At 35.8% G+C, this 17,394-nt stretch overlaps 2 protein-coding genes across 7 annotated transcripts in view; one reads left to right on the top strand and one right to left on the bottom strand.

Moving 5' to 3' along the window:
• Window positions 1–10,721, bottom strand: part of LOC139133541 (solute carrier family 12 member 8-like) — a 41,494-nt gene extending 30,773 nt beyond the window's left edge. The window contains exons 1-2 of the mRNA XM_070700211.1: window positions 10,617–10,721; window positions 6,522–6,798 (exon numbers count right to left, since the gene is read on the bottom strand). Coding sequence (XP_070556312.1) covers window positions 6,522–6,710 — 189 coding nt within the window. The 5' untranslated portion in view covers window positions 6,711–6,798; window positions 10,617–10,721. The remainder of the gene's footprint in view (window positions 1–6,521; window positions 6,799–10,616) is intronic.
• LOC139133540 (dolichyl-diphosphooligosaccharide--protein glycosyltransferase subunit STT3A) overlaps window positions 1–17,394 on the top strand; it is a 58,578-nt gene that overhangs the window by 28,115 nt on the left and 13,069 nt on the right. Inside the window, exons 1-3 of one of the 6 annotated variants that reach the window (XM_070700206.1) lie at window positions 10,906–11,025; window positions 11,951–11,980; window positions 12,592–12,715. In XM_070700206.1, the coding sequence (XP_070556307.1) occupies window positions 10,921–11,025; window positions 11,951–11,980; window positions 12,592–12,715 (259 nt within the window). In that variant the 5' untranslated portion in view covers window positions 10,906–10,920. Of the gene's footprint in view, window positions 1–10,905; window positions 11,129–11,836; window positions 11,981–12,377; window positions 12,435–12,591; window positions 12,716–17,394 lie in introns of those variants that run through there. The other 5 variants (XM_070700207.1, XM_070700209.1, XM_070700205.1 and 2 more) reach the window with 5 other exon arrangements.

Raw genomic sequence — 17,394 nt, 5'->3', positions numbered from 1 at the left:
CATTTTTGTCAAAATATAAAAAATGTGGCCAATGAAATGTTGTGTTCATTTGGTCCAAAATTATGAGAAAAACTAGAAAAGACCATAAAAATTGGTAAAATGTTGCACTGAATTTTGATGGAAAAAAATATAGGCACTCAAAGGGTAATCACATCATATTGCTGTGCATCATTAAAAACACTAGCCTTAGGTATTCATTCACATCATATTGCTGTGCATCATTAAAAACACTAGCCCCAGGTATTCATTCACATCATATTGCTGTGCATCATAAAAACACTATCCCTAGCTTTTCATTCACATCATATTGCTGTACATCATTAAAAACACTAGCCCTAGGTATTCATTCACATCATATTGCTGTGCATCATAAAAACACTAGCCCTAGGTATTCATTCACATCATATGCTGTGCATCATAAAAACACTAGCCCTAGGTATTCATTCACATCATATTGCTGTGCATCATAAAAACACTAGCCCTAGGTATTCATTCACATCATATTGCTGTGCATCATAAAAACACTAGCCTAGGTATTCATTCATATGATATTGCTGTGCATCATAAAAAACACTAGCCCTAGGTATTCGTTCATATCATATTGCTGTGCATCATAAAAACACTAGTCCTAGGTATTCATTCACATCATATTGCTGTGCATCATTAAAAACACTAGCCCTAGGTATTCATTCACATCATATTGCTGTGCATCATTAAAAACACTAGCCTTAGGTATTCATTCACATCATATTGCTGTGCATCATTAAAAACACTAGCCCCAGGTATTCATTCATTTTGTCTTGCACTGCACAGTTATAAGAAACAAACCCAGGGTATTCACTGGTCTATTACCAGTAGATTATTCCGTTAAAGAGGAATCGCAAATCATCTAATTAGATCTAAACAGTAGCAGTCGCAGATCTCAGATTACTGCCCGTCAACCACAATAAGAGCACGGCTGGATGTTGAAATCACGAAATGAAGTTTCCTGTATGGCTTGATACAAAATATCATATCACGACAGTGTGTTTTCAATTAGTCATACTGAGAGAACATGACACAAGAAAGGTAGCTGACAACTCTCTGTGTTTCTTGCTGTCATTTCTATTCAAATCTACTGAATACCATCATTTTCAGCCCAATTACATGATTGACTCCTACTATAGAAGGTCAAAATTTCCAGATTGTAATACATCACTATATGACACAGTATAATTAAGCTGTCACGCCTTCTCAACAGATCATATCAGTACAAGTAATGAAATCCTCTCACTGGCTGACATGAATGCTGCATTCAAGGGTCTCTATTTGTCAAAGAGCTCGTTACTGATCGCAATACCTCATCAACTACTTCAATATATCTATCATTCCATTTGATGGCATCTAATGTAAAATACAATAAAACATTAAAACTACAAAAAAATTCAAAAAAATTTGAGCTGCATCTTGAGAGAAGCTGTTTAGTAAAATTGATAGCTACACCCAATTATGCTTTTTTGATACACCTGACCAGTTTTGATATTTCTGCACTGGGAATGTTAATTATCATGGCAATTTGATCTAACCAAATGCAATGATTAAAACAGTAATATGTTTTACTCTGAATGAATATAATGGCGTTTCAAGTATTTTAAAATACATAAAATCCAAAAATTTGTCACCATGATATACCAGCCATAAAAAATGAGGACAATATTTTTATTGTGTATGAGCTATATTATTACTACAACAGTGATCTGTGTATAAGTAAAACTGTTGGCCTCTACAAACGATTATTTATATCATTTCTTGAAGAAGATGATTTTCCTAAATATCTCTGCGTCAAAACACAACACTGCAAATGCTGTGATTGGAGGCAGGTGTGACCATGGAAGGTTTTTATCAGTGATATCACACACATGCAAAATAAACATGACACAATTTTATGTGCATTCCTATGACCGTTTGGTAGTTGCTTGAAATATGTGCTTTGCTGCTATGCAATAGAATCATCATTTGAAAATGCATTAACTATAGGTACTCTACCGTACCTGGAGGTATGTGCTAGGAAATAGAGCATATGTTTCTATGGAAACATGTATGTGACTGGAGATTAATTCTACTCATAGGAACTACAACCCTTCTGATTTGAATGAAAATGTGACATATTGCATTATTGCATAGCATTTTTTGAAAATTTTCATGCAAGTGATGCTAAAATTTACTGCCTGATGTGATAGGAGACCTAAAATTTTTAATTTCTTACTTTGATAAAGTTGCTTTAAAACAAATTTGTTTAAAATATTCACACAAAAATCTAGTAATGTCTTCGACTTGTCAACAACGCTACCAATTCAGTGAGGCAAATCAAAGTATTATTGGACAGAAAATTTTTGTCAGTGATACTCTATGATCTATGTTGTTCAAAATATTAGAATTCCGACCGGAAAAGTATGACTATCAAGCTGTATTTCTCAGCCGGTCTGATCTAGGATTACAAATCCCTCTCTATAGTTTTATGATATTACCGTCAGGAGACAGCATTCCTGAATGCGGTCTGTAATAAATATTTGACTACTCATGTCAAAGTGAATTATCCCACTCAGGCTAAAAGGATCAATGATTTCACGTCAGTGAGTTCATTTTCCAGCCACGATCTGGATTGTCCTGTTCAAATCACCTTGGCTATACGTCGATTAATTGAATCACAGCTAAAGTCTGTATTCTGTATGTTAATGAATTGAACAGAGTGAAACATCAGGCCACTTGTGCTCATGCATAGGTAATTTATGTTGCGATATGAATAGCATCCTAACTGCCTCCGTATGGAGCTATTATTGATTACTGTGTACAAGCTGTGTTCGGGGTTTTTGTTTAGAAGCATGAAATATTCATTTGATTAATCCATAAATGTGTTTCTGACTAACAGTATCATACACAGATTTTTTTCATTATACATTACCGTCTCTGTCACTCTGGAGATAGAGAGACAAGTGCCAAACTTGTGGGTGATTCTGTCGGTGGGGGGACGGTACATGGGTAAAAATAATCAATGTGAAGAAATATGGGACCCAGGAGTGAGATTAGCCAGGGATGGTACAGAATTCTATGGTCAACAGAGATTTCAGTGTATTATTTTGTAGACATTGATTTCAGTGTATTATTTTGTAGACATCAATTTGAGTTGATTTGGCAGAAAGACAACAGTTTCTTGGGTAGGATTTATGCAAGAATAAAAGTACATCTGAGAACTTCGTATTTAATTTTTGAGTATTCAACAATGATAGTTATTCTTAAATAATAGTCGTAATAATTATTATTATCATTCTAAATAATAATTTTCATTCAATAAATGAGTATAAAGTAGACAAAATTATGCAAAACTTATGATTAGCCATGGCAGTATGTACAGTGAAGTTTCATATGCAAGTTTCCAACGAGTGATTTCTGGGTTTAAATTTGAAAATTCTAAGACTAAAGTTAAAAAGAACAGTGAACAATATGTGTCAATGTTGTTGTTTGTACGTGCACTTTGTCAAAAACAAAATTCACGTGTGGAAACTACAGCTACCTTATCCCATATTATTTGAAGAGACCTTAAGTCATGAAGCTGATATAGCATGTGTTTTGTCATGTAATTGGCACGGCTAATCATTTATTTGTCCTCAAGGTGGACATTACTGTTATGAGTTGTACAAAACAAAATGTATTCTTACAAATAGATATTGTTTAGTTCAGTTATGTTGAATACACAAAAGAGAAATCATCTGTTTACTCCATATGCTTACAGGAATTATATTATTGGTAGACTGCAAAGAGATGGCTGTTATTTTGAGTAGTCTTTCAACAAAATTATTTCAATAGAGCTATACAATTTTATATATTGTAGAGAGCTATACAAACACTAAAACAAACAAACAAACAAACAACCGATGTAGTGTTTCCTCAGATATCATCAAGATTAAAAGTCAACTGTTTTCAAATAAGTAAACATTTTTTGACTGCCCTAAAGTCACATTTCAAATGGGTATATAGTGCAGAGCTAATATTTATAATATTATTAATACAAATAGAAAATTTTGAAACGATTTTCTGATAAGTGTTAGGTGGGGAAAGGGAGTTCCAACATTCTGATAAACTATTTTGACTCAGAAAAAGAAACAAGGGCCATTTGGTAGATTGACTATACAAGTTAGGATGAAAAAACCTGTTTTTTTGCCTTAACCGTGACAAATCGTTGAAATCACAACAGACCATACTCAGTATGCATATTACAATAAGGACTCCTTCTTTCAGTTTTAAGCTCCATACATACACATATGCATGCCATCAATGTTGTAGGGAATTTTGAAACAAAGTGGGTACAATTATGCCTGTAAGTGTAATCTGGCACAGTTAACTAATAAAATAAAATGTACTGTGCTCTGAGTATTGGTTATGTCTGATTTGTAATACTCACTCATACCTGTAATTAAATTAAGTATTTGACAATTTGATCATTTAACTGAAAATTTCGTTAGGGAAATTGGAATAGGCCTGTGGCTTGATTGAACAAATAGGTATGCTCCGGAATAAATGTACCTCTCTGACTACCGAAGTGTTCTATGGGAACGGATAGTGAAGACATTATGTTACAGCAATATAAACACATGAATGTTTTATTTCTATTGCATGTGTGTTTGTTTGTACTGTGGTCCATTTGAAATCCAGAGTTCTGGTTTCACCCATAATCTGTTGTATAATGAAGGTTCTCCAGATGGAAATATTGGTGTGCATCGACATCAATTAGAATCTGCATATTACTGAGAAGGATTAACGGCTACTTGTTTCCTTGACAACATTGTATTTTACATGTAGCTTACAGCTATATCAGAAATCAATAGTCTACCAGACAGATGGATGGCTGTATTTGATCCGACTTCAAAGAAAAAAAATTATTTTAAAGAGGTAAGGGTTATGAGTATAGAATTTATATTTGCTTGCCAGCTTTAAATTCCTGTCTGGAATAATTATAATGGAAATGTAAACAAAGCTACCAGTATATGGTCAACGTTTGGTGGTACTTTGGATATAGCGATGGAATCATGGCCTGCAGTATGAGTAAAAGTTGCGATAATTTCTATTTTCTTCAATTTTATGAAGCAAGCAAGAAATATGGTGATTTCATTGCTATTGCTATTCATGCAATTTAATATACCATGATTGAGAAGCCTATAAAATGTCTTTACCTGACTATGGTAAACTGCAAAAGACCGAGCAACTTTGAAACTCATCTCAGAGTATTGTCAATTATCCATAGGATGTATCTTACGAGTAAAATTACCAAATAAAGGCTGAAACCGCCTAAAAGAGTTTCCTAAAAGTGAACGCTCGGTCTAACATCTAATTTAGTAACTTGTTATAATCGTTTACTTTGTAAACTGACTGGGGACAATGGTTAATGGTAATGGTACCATGTCACAAATAATTTATTTAATTGTTGCTAGTAATTGTGACAAATCAACATTACATTACAACCTGTCTCAGCAAGCTTTCTAGATTCTAGTCATATTGAATGTAATTGTGAAAATTGCGTATCATATTTCCAATTCACTCCGGGACTTGACGATTTCTGTAAACATGCATTTTACGGGGTTCAGCTTTACTGAACAAAAAAATATTGCAACTATTTAAATAAAACCTGTTCAAGCAATTTGCTTTTATTAATTTAAAAATAGCATCTAATGGAGTTCTTGAATGTTCTGTAGGTAATATTACAGCAGCCATATACGGTCAACAATTAAGAGGTCTGTGTGTAGTATTATTTGGTGCCTCAACTAATTTTGTGGCAGTTCTGTCAATTTGTATGAATCAAATTCTGAGCTAATAAATAATTGGTAAATCCACACTTTATAAAAGTAATATTTTAGGATGCAATTAAGGGTATTATAATGCAGCTATGTACAGGATATCCCAGTTCATTTATCAGCAGGGATTTCAATTCTAAGGATGACATTAATCCTGAGTGTACTCCGGTAAAGGTGTATTGATTCCAGGGACTCTGAAGCTTTTAATCGGATTAAATTCAAAGCGTTCAAAAGCATTCACTCACTGTATCTACATGTAAGAAGGGATGTAACGTGCAAGTACAGTGATAGAAAATAATATATATTGAGGATATGTACCGAGAGATACTGGTATTTTCCTGGGATTTACCAAGTACAGTTTTGTTTTAAGAAAACTCTAGCACCCAGTATTATGTGAAGTCGAATTAATTTGGCTATCAAAATGTGAATTTCAACTATTTCTGCAGTATATTCCTGGGACGTATTTACTTTTGCAATATGCATATATTTCTGTTACTCAGAAAAGCGTTAGCCAACGTCCACTTGAGCTTCTGGATTTTTGTAATCCAAAAGCATTGAGAAATTATTCATGTCAGTATGACATTCATGAATCATGAAGATCAGTATGACTGCATGAAAAGCATAGTCAGTATATATGACTTACATGCTACTACCAAACGAGGGTTTCATTTGTTAAAGTCTTGGAGGAATACCTACCTGTTGTTCATCGAATAATTCCTGGACATGAGGCCCACCTTGCTGGTAGCCATTATCATTCTGTTTGACGTCCTCGCTCAGACCGAATTTGCCCCATTCTACTTCGCGTTTACCCCCGCTGTCCCTCTTGGCGGTACTGTCCACAAGACTGGTTGTTTCTGACTCTAATGGTTGATAACCATCTGCCATGTTGGCCAGATACTGCTACTCTCACAAAGTGGCTTGATGGGAAACTAATTTATCTTTTGTAATATTATCATCCTGAAGTAGATAGTTCCTGGGGGAAAAAAAAGTAAGTCACTACCATTTATGAAAATAAACTGATAATGTTTGAAGGTCATTCAATTTATAACTCCAACATACTGTAACTTTTAACAAAATATGTATAAAAAAATTGAAAAAATTCCACACGATTAATATTTATATCAAATTCTTAAATATATTAGCCTAGTAAGTCTTTTTGAGATGCAAACAACATCTCTGGTTAGATATTTTTAAAGAGTCAAAATTCTTCTGCTTGATCAATTTTCACACATATACATAATCCTATTCATTATAAATTCAGGTTTAACGATAGATAAAAATTTGACTGAACAAAAGAGGCATTATACAAGTTCAATACCAAGCACAGTTTTCTGTCTACTTTCAATGATGATATATATGAAGAATAGTCTGTATGGGGTTTGGCAGCAGCTGTAAACTAGGATAAATGAATGCAGCAATGATACGATCTGAAAACAGACAGTGTAATATACAAAGAAATCCTGGAAATGCAAATATATATCATCCATTATTAGCTATCGTTGATAATATAAGTTAAAGTTGCTTTAATTTATAAATATACTGTTAAAATATTTCATGAGGCTTTTTGACTCACGTTTTCAAATTGTTTTGCAATTTTCCATTAAACATAAAGACAACTGATTTTAAGTCTGGCTTTTCAATCAATTCAATTTCAATTTTTAAATTTTCAATTTTTCATGGTGAGTAAAATGCTCAATCATTTAAATCAATAATTTATAATTGAGTAATTTATAATTCAGTAATTTTTCTCAGTAGCTGGTACAAAATAGGAGAACTAAAATTACAATGTTGTTTGTAAATTGTTTGCCTTCTGAAAAATTTCAAAGTTTCAAGGGAAATGGTTGATATCAATGTCGGTATAATATAAATGTCACATTTTTTGGTTATCTTCAGCTTGACTGTAAAACATCATTTCACATTATTGAACCACAATAGATACAGCCTAGTTACACGCATGTCTCTGCCATTATAGAGTGTAGCATGCAATTACTATGCACTTGTAATTAGCTTCTCATTCCTCTTTGTGTCACCGTTACAATACACACACACATCAACAAATAGCTTGTCAATGTCAATTGCGTCAATGGTGCAAAAGAAATTGCCCATAAAAATGGTCTGTCTACGACACCCAACAAGCAAAGACACGAGCACTCATATAGATACACATGCACATATATTTAAATATATACGCTATATGTGTGTGTATTAATAAATAAATAAATGAAAAAAAATATATATATATATACATATATACACACACATATATATGTGTGTGTGTGAGAGACTGTGTATGTGCATATATATATATATATATATATATACACACACACATACATGCGTCTGTGTGAGAGACTATGTGCATATATATATATATATATATATATATATATATATATATATATATATATATATATATAATATATATATATACTGAAGTATACAGATGTCCTCGAGGGATTATATATATATATATATATATATATATATATATATATATATATATATATATATATATATATATATAAATATATAATCAATTTGTATTGTTTAGGTTTCTTGATAGTGACAGTTATAATTGCTTTTCCTAAAAAATGTAAACACTTATTGGAAGTTGTGATGACTACCATGACACAGTACACCACTGCCAGACATTTTTGACTCATTTCTTATGGCTATACAGGAAACAATATGTGATGTCTTAAGATATTTTAGTATGCAGCTGCAAAACAAAGTTACACCTTGACTCAAATAAATTTATGTAAAATTACAATATTTTTATTATTATTTGGTGCTTGGTATCGGAAATTTTCAACAACTTGGTGTTTGGAACAATGTGATTGCAACATGGATTATCATTATCAGCTTACATATACCTCCCCCAAGAAAGAAAAGTCATAATGGCAACTTGAATTGAAATGTTATAGTATTTTGATAAGATAATTGGTGCAAATGGTGACAATCGGCAAACATCACTGAATGATAAAACATTTTTTTCTAAAGACACGTCAAGGGTGTGATGAAAAATTTGCATGTATCAATGTCCTTCAAAAAAAAAAAATACTGGAACGCTTTATCGAAACAGTCCTTTTGTGGGGGGACTAGTACTGTGATAAAAACTATGCCAACAACTGGCCTGGGGCATGACACTTTTAATGCAATGACTGAAATAGATTCATTGATTTGCTGCAAATGTTACAAAAAAGTTACCAAAATAAACACAAGTAAAACAAAGTATGAAGGGCAGATTGATGCATTGTATTGCATTGATTCAGTTAAATTTCCATAGCTATCACAGTGTGCAAATTGAAGCCATGTGAAGTTGAAAATTTTAGGGCCTAATTTTTATGCCATGAACGTGACAGAATGGCTTTGACATCATGTTATGCCATGCAAATGCAATACCCTTTTTCCATCTTAACCTCTTACCTTAAAGTCGAGACCTAAGTCTTTTTAAGTTAAAAAAATCATTATCAAAAACTGAACAGTTTTTTTTTAGCGGTGCGATTCAGGCATTCTTCATTGTTCAAACTCTACACCAAGATGAGGATGGTCAATATTTTCACAAAGGAAATTGATTTTCACTTGAACTTCATGGCTTTTTCTCTACAAACAGACGTTCAAATATTTGGTGCGGTTTTATTGTGCACAATTATTATTTTTTTCCACGCGTCCTCCTATTACTGAGAGGTACCTGCATTCTTAGTGTACTATTTACCAGCCCTGATCATACATGAGGGTTCGCCGATGTTTATATTATGCTGCGACGCGTAAAACTGCCGGTAGTTTGGCCTCGCGTATTTTGTTTTTGTGAGATTGAACACACTTATATGAGTTTTGAAGCCCCTTACACACACATGTTTAGACATTTATTTGGACACGAAGCCCTAGAATTCTACAGAGCTGACATTTTGACGGGCGAAATGACCTTTTCACGCCAGTAAATACACGATCCAATTACAAATTTTAGTTCGTTCGCGATGTTACCGCGGTGGGTGTGTACGTTTTGTCTACAATTTTACAAGCGCTGTACGAAATAGCCAGAATTACGGAATAGTTATTATTATGCGACTGGTCCGTGCGTTCGCAAACAAATCAAAGTTACATTTCAATCTCGTTCATGGTCATCCATAATTGCGGTTTTTCAGTCGCATTCTCATATGTCTGTATATCGTATTGCAACGTGGATAACTTTGCATGACTGAATGAGGTCGAGACCTCAACGACCGGTTCACAATTCAGCTTCCGAAGACAACAGGCACAAGCCGAACATGTGCAACACAAGACGACAGATTTTCTTGTTTATTCATCATTGCTCTTCAAGTCATCCGCTATCTGAACGTAATCTGAAATGCACACTACACTAGCAAACGACTGACAAGTAGACTGTACTTGTCACTTGAGAATGAAGATATTAAAAATTTAAAAATCTACGTTGAAAGGAGGGAGTGTGGATGTGGATGTACAAAAACACTTGAAAAAAATGTCGATTAAAATTTTTACACAGAGCAATTTTGATGGAACGAGGCGTATTTTAAGCGATAAAAATATTGTCACTGGATGTTTTGTGTATGTGTCGACGGACGATTACGTCAAATTACAGCTTCCGTACAGTCGCCCAAGACTTGGAGGAGATAGTGTATGCCACTGCCTGCAGTGACACGGTAACACTGCATGCTAACTTATACGAACCGCTGTCAAAGGCAAACACTTCGCGTTTTTCATATGTTGTGTATAACTTTTGAATATGAAAAAATCGTGTGGTATATACGAAGAATATGTTGTCGTACTTACCGAGAAATTCAACGACAGATTCAATATTTTTCCTCTCGAATTTGATGTGTATACGTATTATCTTGAATCGATCGGCTCTCGGTACTGTGATGCTAATATCCCACTGACGTCATTCAGGTAGCTAATAATAGCCAACTAAATTTCATCTTTGTGGAAGCCTCATAACCAATCAGAAGTCATTTTACATGATCACCGGCTACTTAGGCGGCTGCTTGATTTTAATTGAAATAGAGAAAATTTAACAATATTATAAGGATGACAATATAAATACCTTAAAATAACTTAATTTGATCATACCATCTAAATGTTCCGACCTCCCGTTAAACTTACTTATTCGGTCTGCCACGTTGACGAATCGGGTGTTCGGGAAAAATCGACTACTTTCGGTCTCTTTCAGCTGACTTCAAAGGTGGGTTGGGGTTCTGCTATACGAGGTTGTCTAAAAGTTTCATGTAAAACGTATCTTTATGCGCTTCAGGACCACTTAGTGACGTCCACATGCCTTTTGAAGGGTTCGTTATCTGGCATGATTCATTTCTGGAAATAAGATTCACTTGGTTTGAGCGAAATTCTCGATGTTCTACATGAACTTTGGCACGGTCGACCTCGGGCTGTAAACGTGGCGCTGTTGTCCTGTGGTTGACGCTCTGCATTATATATACATGGCTTCCTCTTTAGCGATCAAACGAGTGCACACACAAGCTTTGAAAATGTGCTTAAAAGACAATTTTACTCCATTTTTTCAAATATTTCTTGTTCCCAACAAAACATGGGTGGCTTAACCCTTAATTTACTTTGTCCCCTCCTCTGAGCTTCCATATTGTATGTACTTGACTACATCATGTGCTGGCATATGTTCAGTAATTTGATGAAAATACGAGTGCTTCCGAAGTACCTGTCTCTTGATAACCCTAAGAAAGTGCTGTTTTATACATTTCTTTACGAAAATCTGCTTTGAAATAGGAAATATTTTTCTGAAAAATGTTTCATGTCAACGTTGAGGGACATAAATTCATCATACTATTACTATGATGGAGGTTGCAGCCCTCTACCTCCATGATCACAGTGTCTATGAAATGATGGGGGTCAGAACAGCAGTGCCATTTCCTTGTATAGGTATAGCACTCAGAGTTGTTGATGTGTTTGTTTTATGTATCTATGATGTGTTAAATGCGCCAATTTTAAAAGTATTGGTATCGCCATGGTAATATGCACAAACACACATGTACACCAACATGTCGAGCGCTGGATTTGACAAGGTGTCTCATGATTATGAAGAGTACTCGATGTTAACAATGCATCGTAATTCTGTCCATACGACTGTGGTTGGCCAGGTGGGGAGTGAGTGGAGACAGAGCTACAAGGTGATACTCCATCTGAAATTAGTTTATAATTGTGCAATATAAGGTTATTACAGAAATGCCGCAAAGTATGAAGGAGGATAGTAGTACAGCATAACACATGATGCACAGTGGAAGGCAATTTTAGCGCTAATGTCTGAGTGTCACTATGTCATATTGTAGCAATAACCTTGCTATTATACATTTATACATCATTTTTTTTGTGAGGGTGCATCAAATTGGTTATATTGTTGTTATTTTCTTGCAAAACTACAACAATTTCTGCTAATTTAAAATGTTTGAAGCATGTCGTAGGATGACATCTTCCTACTGGCTTTGAAACTAACAAGAGCATACAAGACAAATCTTGATCTTTTCAGGCGGACTGAGTCTGTTGAACACATTGTGTCTTTTTCAGTCCGGAGTAGAACCATTGTCCATTAGCCTGCTTTATACAGTCCAAAGAAAACGTGCAGAGGTACATAATTTGTTTATGCTCTTGGCTTTGGGTATACAGTAGAGCATTTTTATTGCATGCACAAGACTGTCATTCTCAATGACAGATGTATACTTATGGGGCTTTAGTGACCTGTTGGTCAAGAAAGCAGTTGCAAATGTTAATGTTTTCTTTGCAGGCAACCAAAATGAAGGCAGGCACACAGACGTACACTGTGCCCTCCATAATGGGCATCAGAATGTCCTATGAAAAACAAGATACTTTTCTGAAGTTGTTGATCCTTGGATGTGCCATGATATTGTGTGAGTACTCTTTACTGTTGACATTTTATTTCACCACAGGGCCAACAATCATAAAATGGTAAGGCCACAAACTGATGACCTCACAACTGCTGAAGACAAAACATAGAGAGTGTGTGCCCTTGGCACTTGCTGCTTCCAGTAGTGCCTTGTGGTGATTTATATCATCAGTTTATGGCCAAACCACTTCTTGAATATTGCCCACTGCAGCCTCTCAATGTATCTTTAACTTTGATATGTTATGACTGAAGCATTTTCATATCTTGACTCAGAGATACACTTCTGAACATGTATTAAAGTTTGATAAATATGAAGTAAAGGTTTATATCCCAGATCATGAAAGGTACAGTACATACTGTTTACATACATACAGACAGACAGACATACTTGTGTTACGTGCAGAGAAAACGAACAAAAGGGTGAACTCAGCAAATAACGTTTTAAACAGAATTTATTACAAAAATAAAACTAATTGCTAAGTCGGGGATAGAGTACAAGCTTTAAAAGTGTACAGACTACTTATCTCAGCTGGGACGGCAAAGCTCCAGTCTCAGAGTTGTAACAGTCAGTTGGATGAATGAACAGTCCTTGCAGGCTTGCAGCTGCATAAAGTCCACAGTATAAATCCAGCGTTGGCAGTGAAGGTCTTGAAAAGTCTTGAGAATGACTACTGCTGGAGTTTAGTAACACACAAGAGACACGATCCCAAAAGTCTGACTGGAAGCTGTGCACGTCCCTTTTATAAAGGCATATAAGAACAATCTAAACTTTTATTGACATGCTAATTACTGTTCTAAAATTATCTCCCTTACACAACTAATCAACTTTCCAGAACATTCCAAACATGACTAATTGAATTCAAGGTTGTGAGGTCATCAAGGGCAGTGACCTTGGGAATGTTCTAGACTAATTGAACTCAGGTCATGATGAGTGTGGGGGAAATGACCTACATAACACACCCCCTCTTCAAAAAAGAAAATTTTTCAAAGAAAAATCTTTCTTTTACAAATGTAATCTTGAAAAAGATTTAAGTACTCAAATTTGTTTTACTCTAAAGTAAAATTTCTTGAAAGTGAACAACAATAAAATTTCTTGAAAGTGAACAACAATAATTTCTAAATACGAGAGAGACAGTCTGCAATTAAATTGTCTCTGCCTTTGATATGTCTAATGTCAAGATTAAACTCCTGTAACATTAAACTCCATCTTAGCAATCTCTGATTTTTGCCTTTAAATTTCTGCAGAAAAACAAGAGGGTTGTGATCAATATAAACCACTATTGGCTGATTTGAAGAAGTAACATAAACTTCAAAATGCTGTAAAGCTAATATCAAAGATAAACACTCTTTTTCAATTGTAGAGTAGTTTCTCTGGGATTTGTTAAATTTGCGTGAAAAATAGCAAACAGGATGATCTATACCATGACTATCCTCTTGCAATAAAACAGCACCAGCAGCCGTATCACTAGCATCTACAGCTAATTTGAATGGCAAAGTGAAATCTGGTGCAGACAACACTGGGGCACTTTGCAGTATGGCTTTAAGTGTATCAAATGCCTGTTGGCATTGCTCTGACCAAACAAACTTTACTTTCTTTTTAAGTAAGTTAGTCAAAGGCTCAGTAATTGTGGAGAAATTTGGACAGAATTTTCTGTAGTAACCAGCCATACCGAGAAAGCGCATCAGTTGTCGTTTGCAGTTTGGTATGGGAAAACTTGAAATGGCACTGATTTTGGCATCAACAGGTTTTACCTCACCCTGTCCTACAGTATGTCCGAGGTAAGTTACCCTGCCCAACCAAACTCAGATTTGGCAAGGTTGACAGTCAACATTGCTTTGCTCAGTCTCTCAAAGAACTTCCGCATGAGCTTGATGTGTTCCTCCCAGGTGTCACTATACAGGACGACGTCGTCAACGTAAGCTGCACACCCGTCTAGCCCGGATATGACGTCGTTGATCATCCGTTGGAACGTTGCCGGAGAGTTCTTCATTCCGAATGGCATCACCTTGTACTGGAACAATCCGTCTGGTGTAACAAAGGCGGATATTTCACGAGCACGATCCGTCAGAGGGACTTGCCAAAATCCCTTCAGTAGGTCAAATTTGTCACATACTTGGCTTTTCCCACTCGGTCGATGCAGTCATCAATCCTCGGGATTGGGAAAGTGTCTGTCTTTGTTAAAGTGTTGACCTTCCTAAAGTCCGTGCACATACGATAACTGTGATCTGATTTGGGAACAAGTATGCACGGCGAACTCCAGTTACTTTTACTGGGTTCAATAAAGTCATTGTCCAGCAGGTATTTGACTTCTTCCTGGAGATATTTCGCTTTTGTTGGATTCAGTCTGTATGGATGTTGTTTTACAGGCTTACTGTCCCCAACATCAACGTCGTGATAGATGACGTTCGTCCTCGTTGGAACATCTTGAAACAGGTGTTTATATTCGTGGAGCAGTTCTTTCACCTGTTGTTGTTGTTCTGGCTGGAGGTGTGCCAACTTTGTAGACTCCAGCTTCTCCAGGATTTCTGAGTTCTGAAGCTTGACCGAGCCCAGCTTTGAGTTTAGAGTATTTTCACTCAAGTCAGTTTCAGTATCACTATCTTCATAATGGTTGAACTGACTGCACTGACAGGCTGAGTTATAGTAGGATTATCCCTATCCAAATATGGCTTAAGCATATTTATGTGACATAGCTGTTTTTGTTTTCGCCTGTCAGGTGTTATTATGATGTAATTTAAATCACTCAATTTCTTATCAATTAGATATGGCCCAAAGTAACGAGCATGGAGTGGTTTGCCAGGAATTGGAAGTAGAACAAGAACTTTTTGACCTGGTTCAAACTTCCGTTTTGAGGTGCTTTTATCATATTTGGTTTTCATTGACTGCTGAGATGACTCAAGATTTTCTCTGGCTAATTCACATGCTTTAGAGAGTTTTGTACGAAAATCTGACACATATTGCAAAATATTCAGACAATCATCGTCGTCAGACAGGAATTTCTCTTTAACGAGCTTAAGTGGGCCACGGACTGTATGTCCAAATACAAGCTCAAATGGGCTAAAACCAAGAGACTCCTGAATTGACTCTCTAACAGCAAAGAGCAGAAAATGAATTCCTTCATCCCACTGCTTCTCTGTGTCAAAACAGTAGGTCCTAATCATGTTTTTCAAAGTTTGATGAAATCGCTCAAGAGCACCCTGACTTTCTGGATGATAGGCGGATGACCTATACTGTTTAATGCCTAGCTGATCCATTACTTGTTGAAAAATACCAGACATAAAGTTGGAGCCTTGATCGGACTGGACACATTTAGGGAGGCCAAATAAAGTGAAAAATTTGACTAAAGCTCTCACTATAGTCTTTGTCTTTATGTTTCTCAGTGGTATGGCTTCTGGGAACCGAGTTGATGTACACATAATTGTCAACATGTACTCATTTCCTGATCTTGTTTTTGGTAGGGGCCCAACACAGTCTATTAGTATCCTACTAAATGGTTCTTGAAATGCAGGAATTGGCTGTAAAGGGGCCTTTGGAATGGTCTGATTTGGCTTTCCTACCATTTGACATGTGTGACAAGTTTTACAGAAATGTGCTACATCCTGCCTGAGATTAGGCCAATAAAAGTGACTGAGAATTTTATGATAAGTTTTCCTGACTCCTAAGTGACCAGCCCAGGGGGTTTCATGGGCCAGGCGCAATATTTCAGCATGGTAGGGCTTTGGAACCACAATTTGATGTTTTATAGCCCAATCGTCATCAACCAAAACATCTGGAGGTCTCCATTTACGCATGAGAATACCAGATTTTGTATAATAGGAAACAGAGCTATCTGAAGTTTTACCTTCATCATCTACCCTGTCAAACAAAGACAAAATATCTGGGTCTTTGTGTTGTTCTGCAATGAGATTTGATCTAGAAAATGTCTGACTTTGGTCAGCAGAAGTTTTACTGGAAGTTTCAAATCCACGAGGGATAACGGAATGATCCGTGTCAAACACCTGACTGAGAAAGGTGTCATTTAAGTCAACATCTGTGACATTATTTTTGAGAGTATTTTGATTCTCGGAAGTTTTCTTTGACATGGCTCGAGTAATGGCACATGAAGGAAATAAATCGGGTATCTCTTGTTCAATTGGCTCTGGATCCTGATCTAAACTAGGATTATCAGTCACAAGTGGATTAGTAATGACCTTGTCCCCAGCAAGGTCGTTTCCAAGAAGAAGGTGAATCCCTTCAAAAGGCAAAAAAGGCCTAATACCTAAAGTCACAGGTCCAGAAACAAAGTCCGAAGACAAATAGACATTATGGAGAGGAACAGGAATGTAGTCATTACAATCTACCCCCTTAATAAGAACTTTAGAACCTGAAAATGACTTTTCAGAAAACGGCAGGGTATCTGCCAACAAAAGAGACTGGGAAGCCCCGGTATCTCTTAAAATTTTGACAGGGGTAGCGGAAGAAAAATCACTAGAAAGTGATATAAAACCATCATGAATAAATGGTTCGAAAATACCCATAATGCTATCTTGAGAAGAATTGACCTTGACCTCATTAATTGGGGATAAGAGGGGTTTAACCTCAGAAAATGTGTTGCACACATTATTAGACTCTAATTGAGTTGATGAAGAAATAAAGCCGGTGGCTTAGATCCACTTTGACCACTTTGACCTTCACGTTTTCTT

Source organism: Ptychodera flava, chromosome 5 (genome assembly GCF_041260155.1).
Source record: "Ptychodera flava strain L36383 chromosome 5, AS_Pfla_20210202, whole genome shotgun sequence".
Classification (NCBI taxonomy): Eukaryota; Metazoa; Hemichordata; class Enteropneusta; family Ptychoderidae; genus Ptychodera; species Ptychodera flava.
This window is presented reverse-complemented; position numbering and strand designations above follow the sequence as displayed.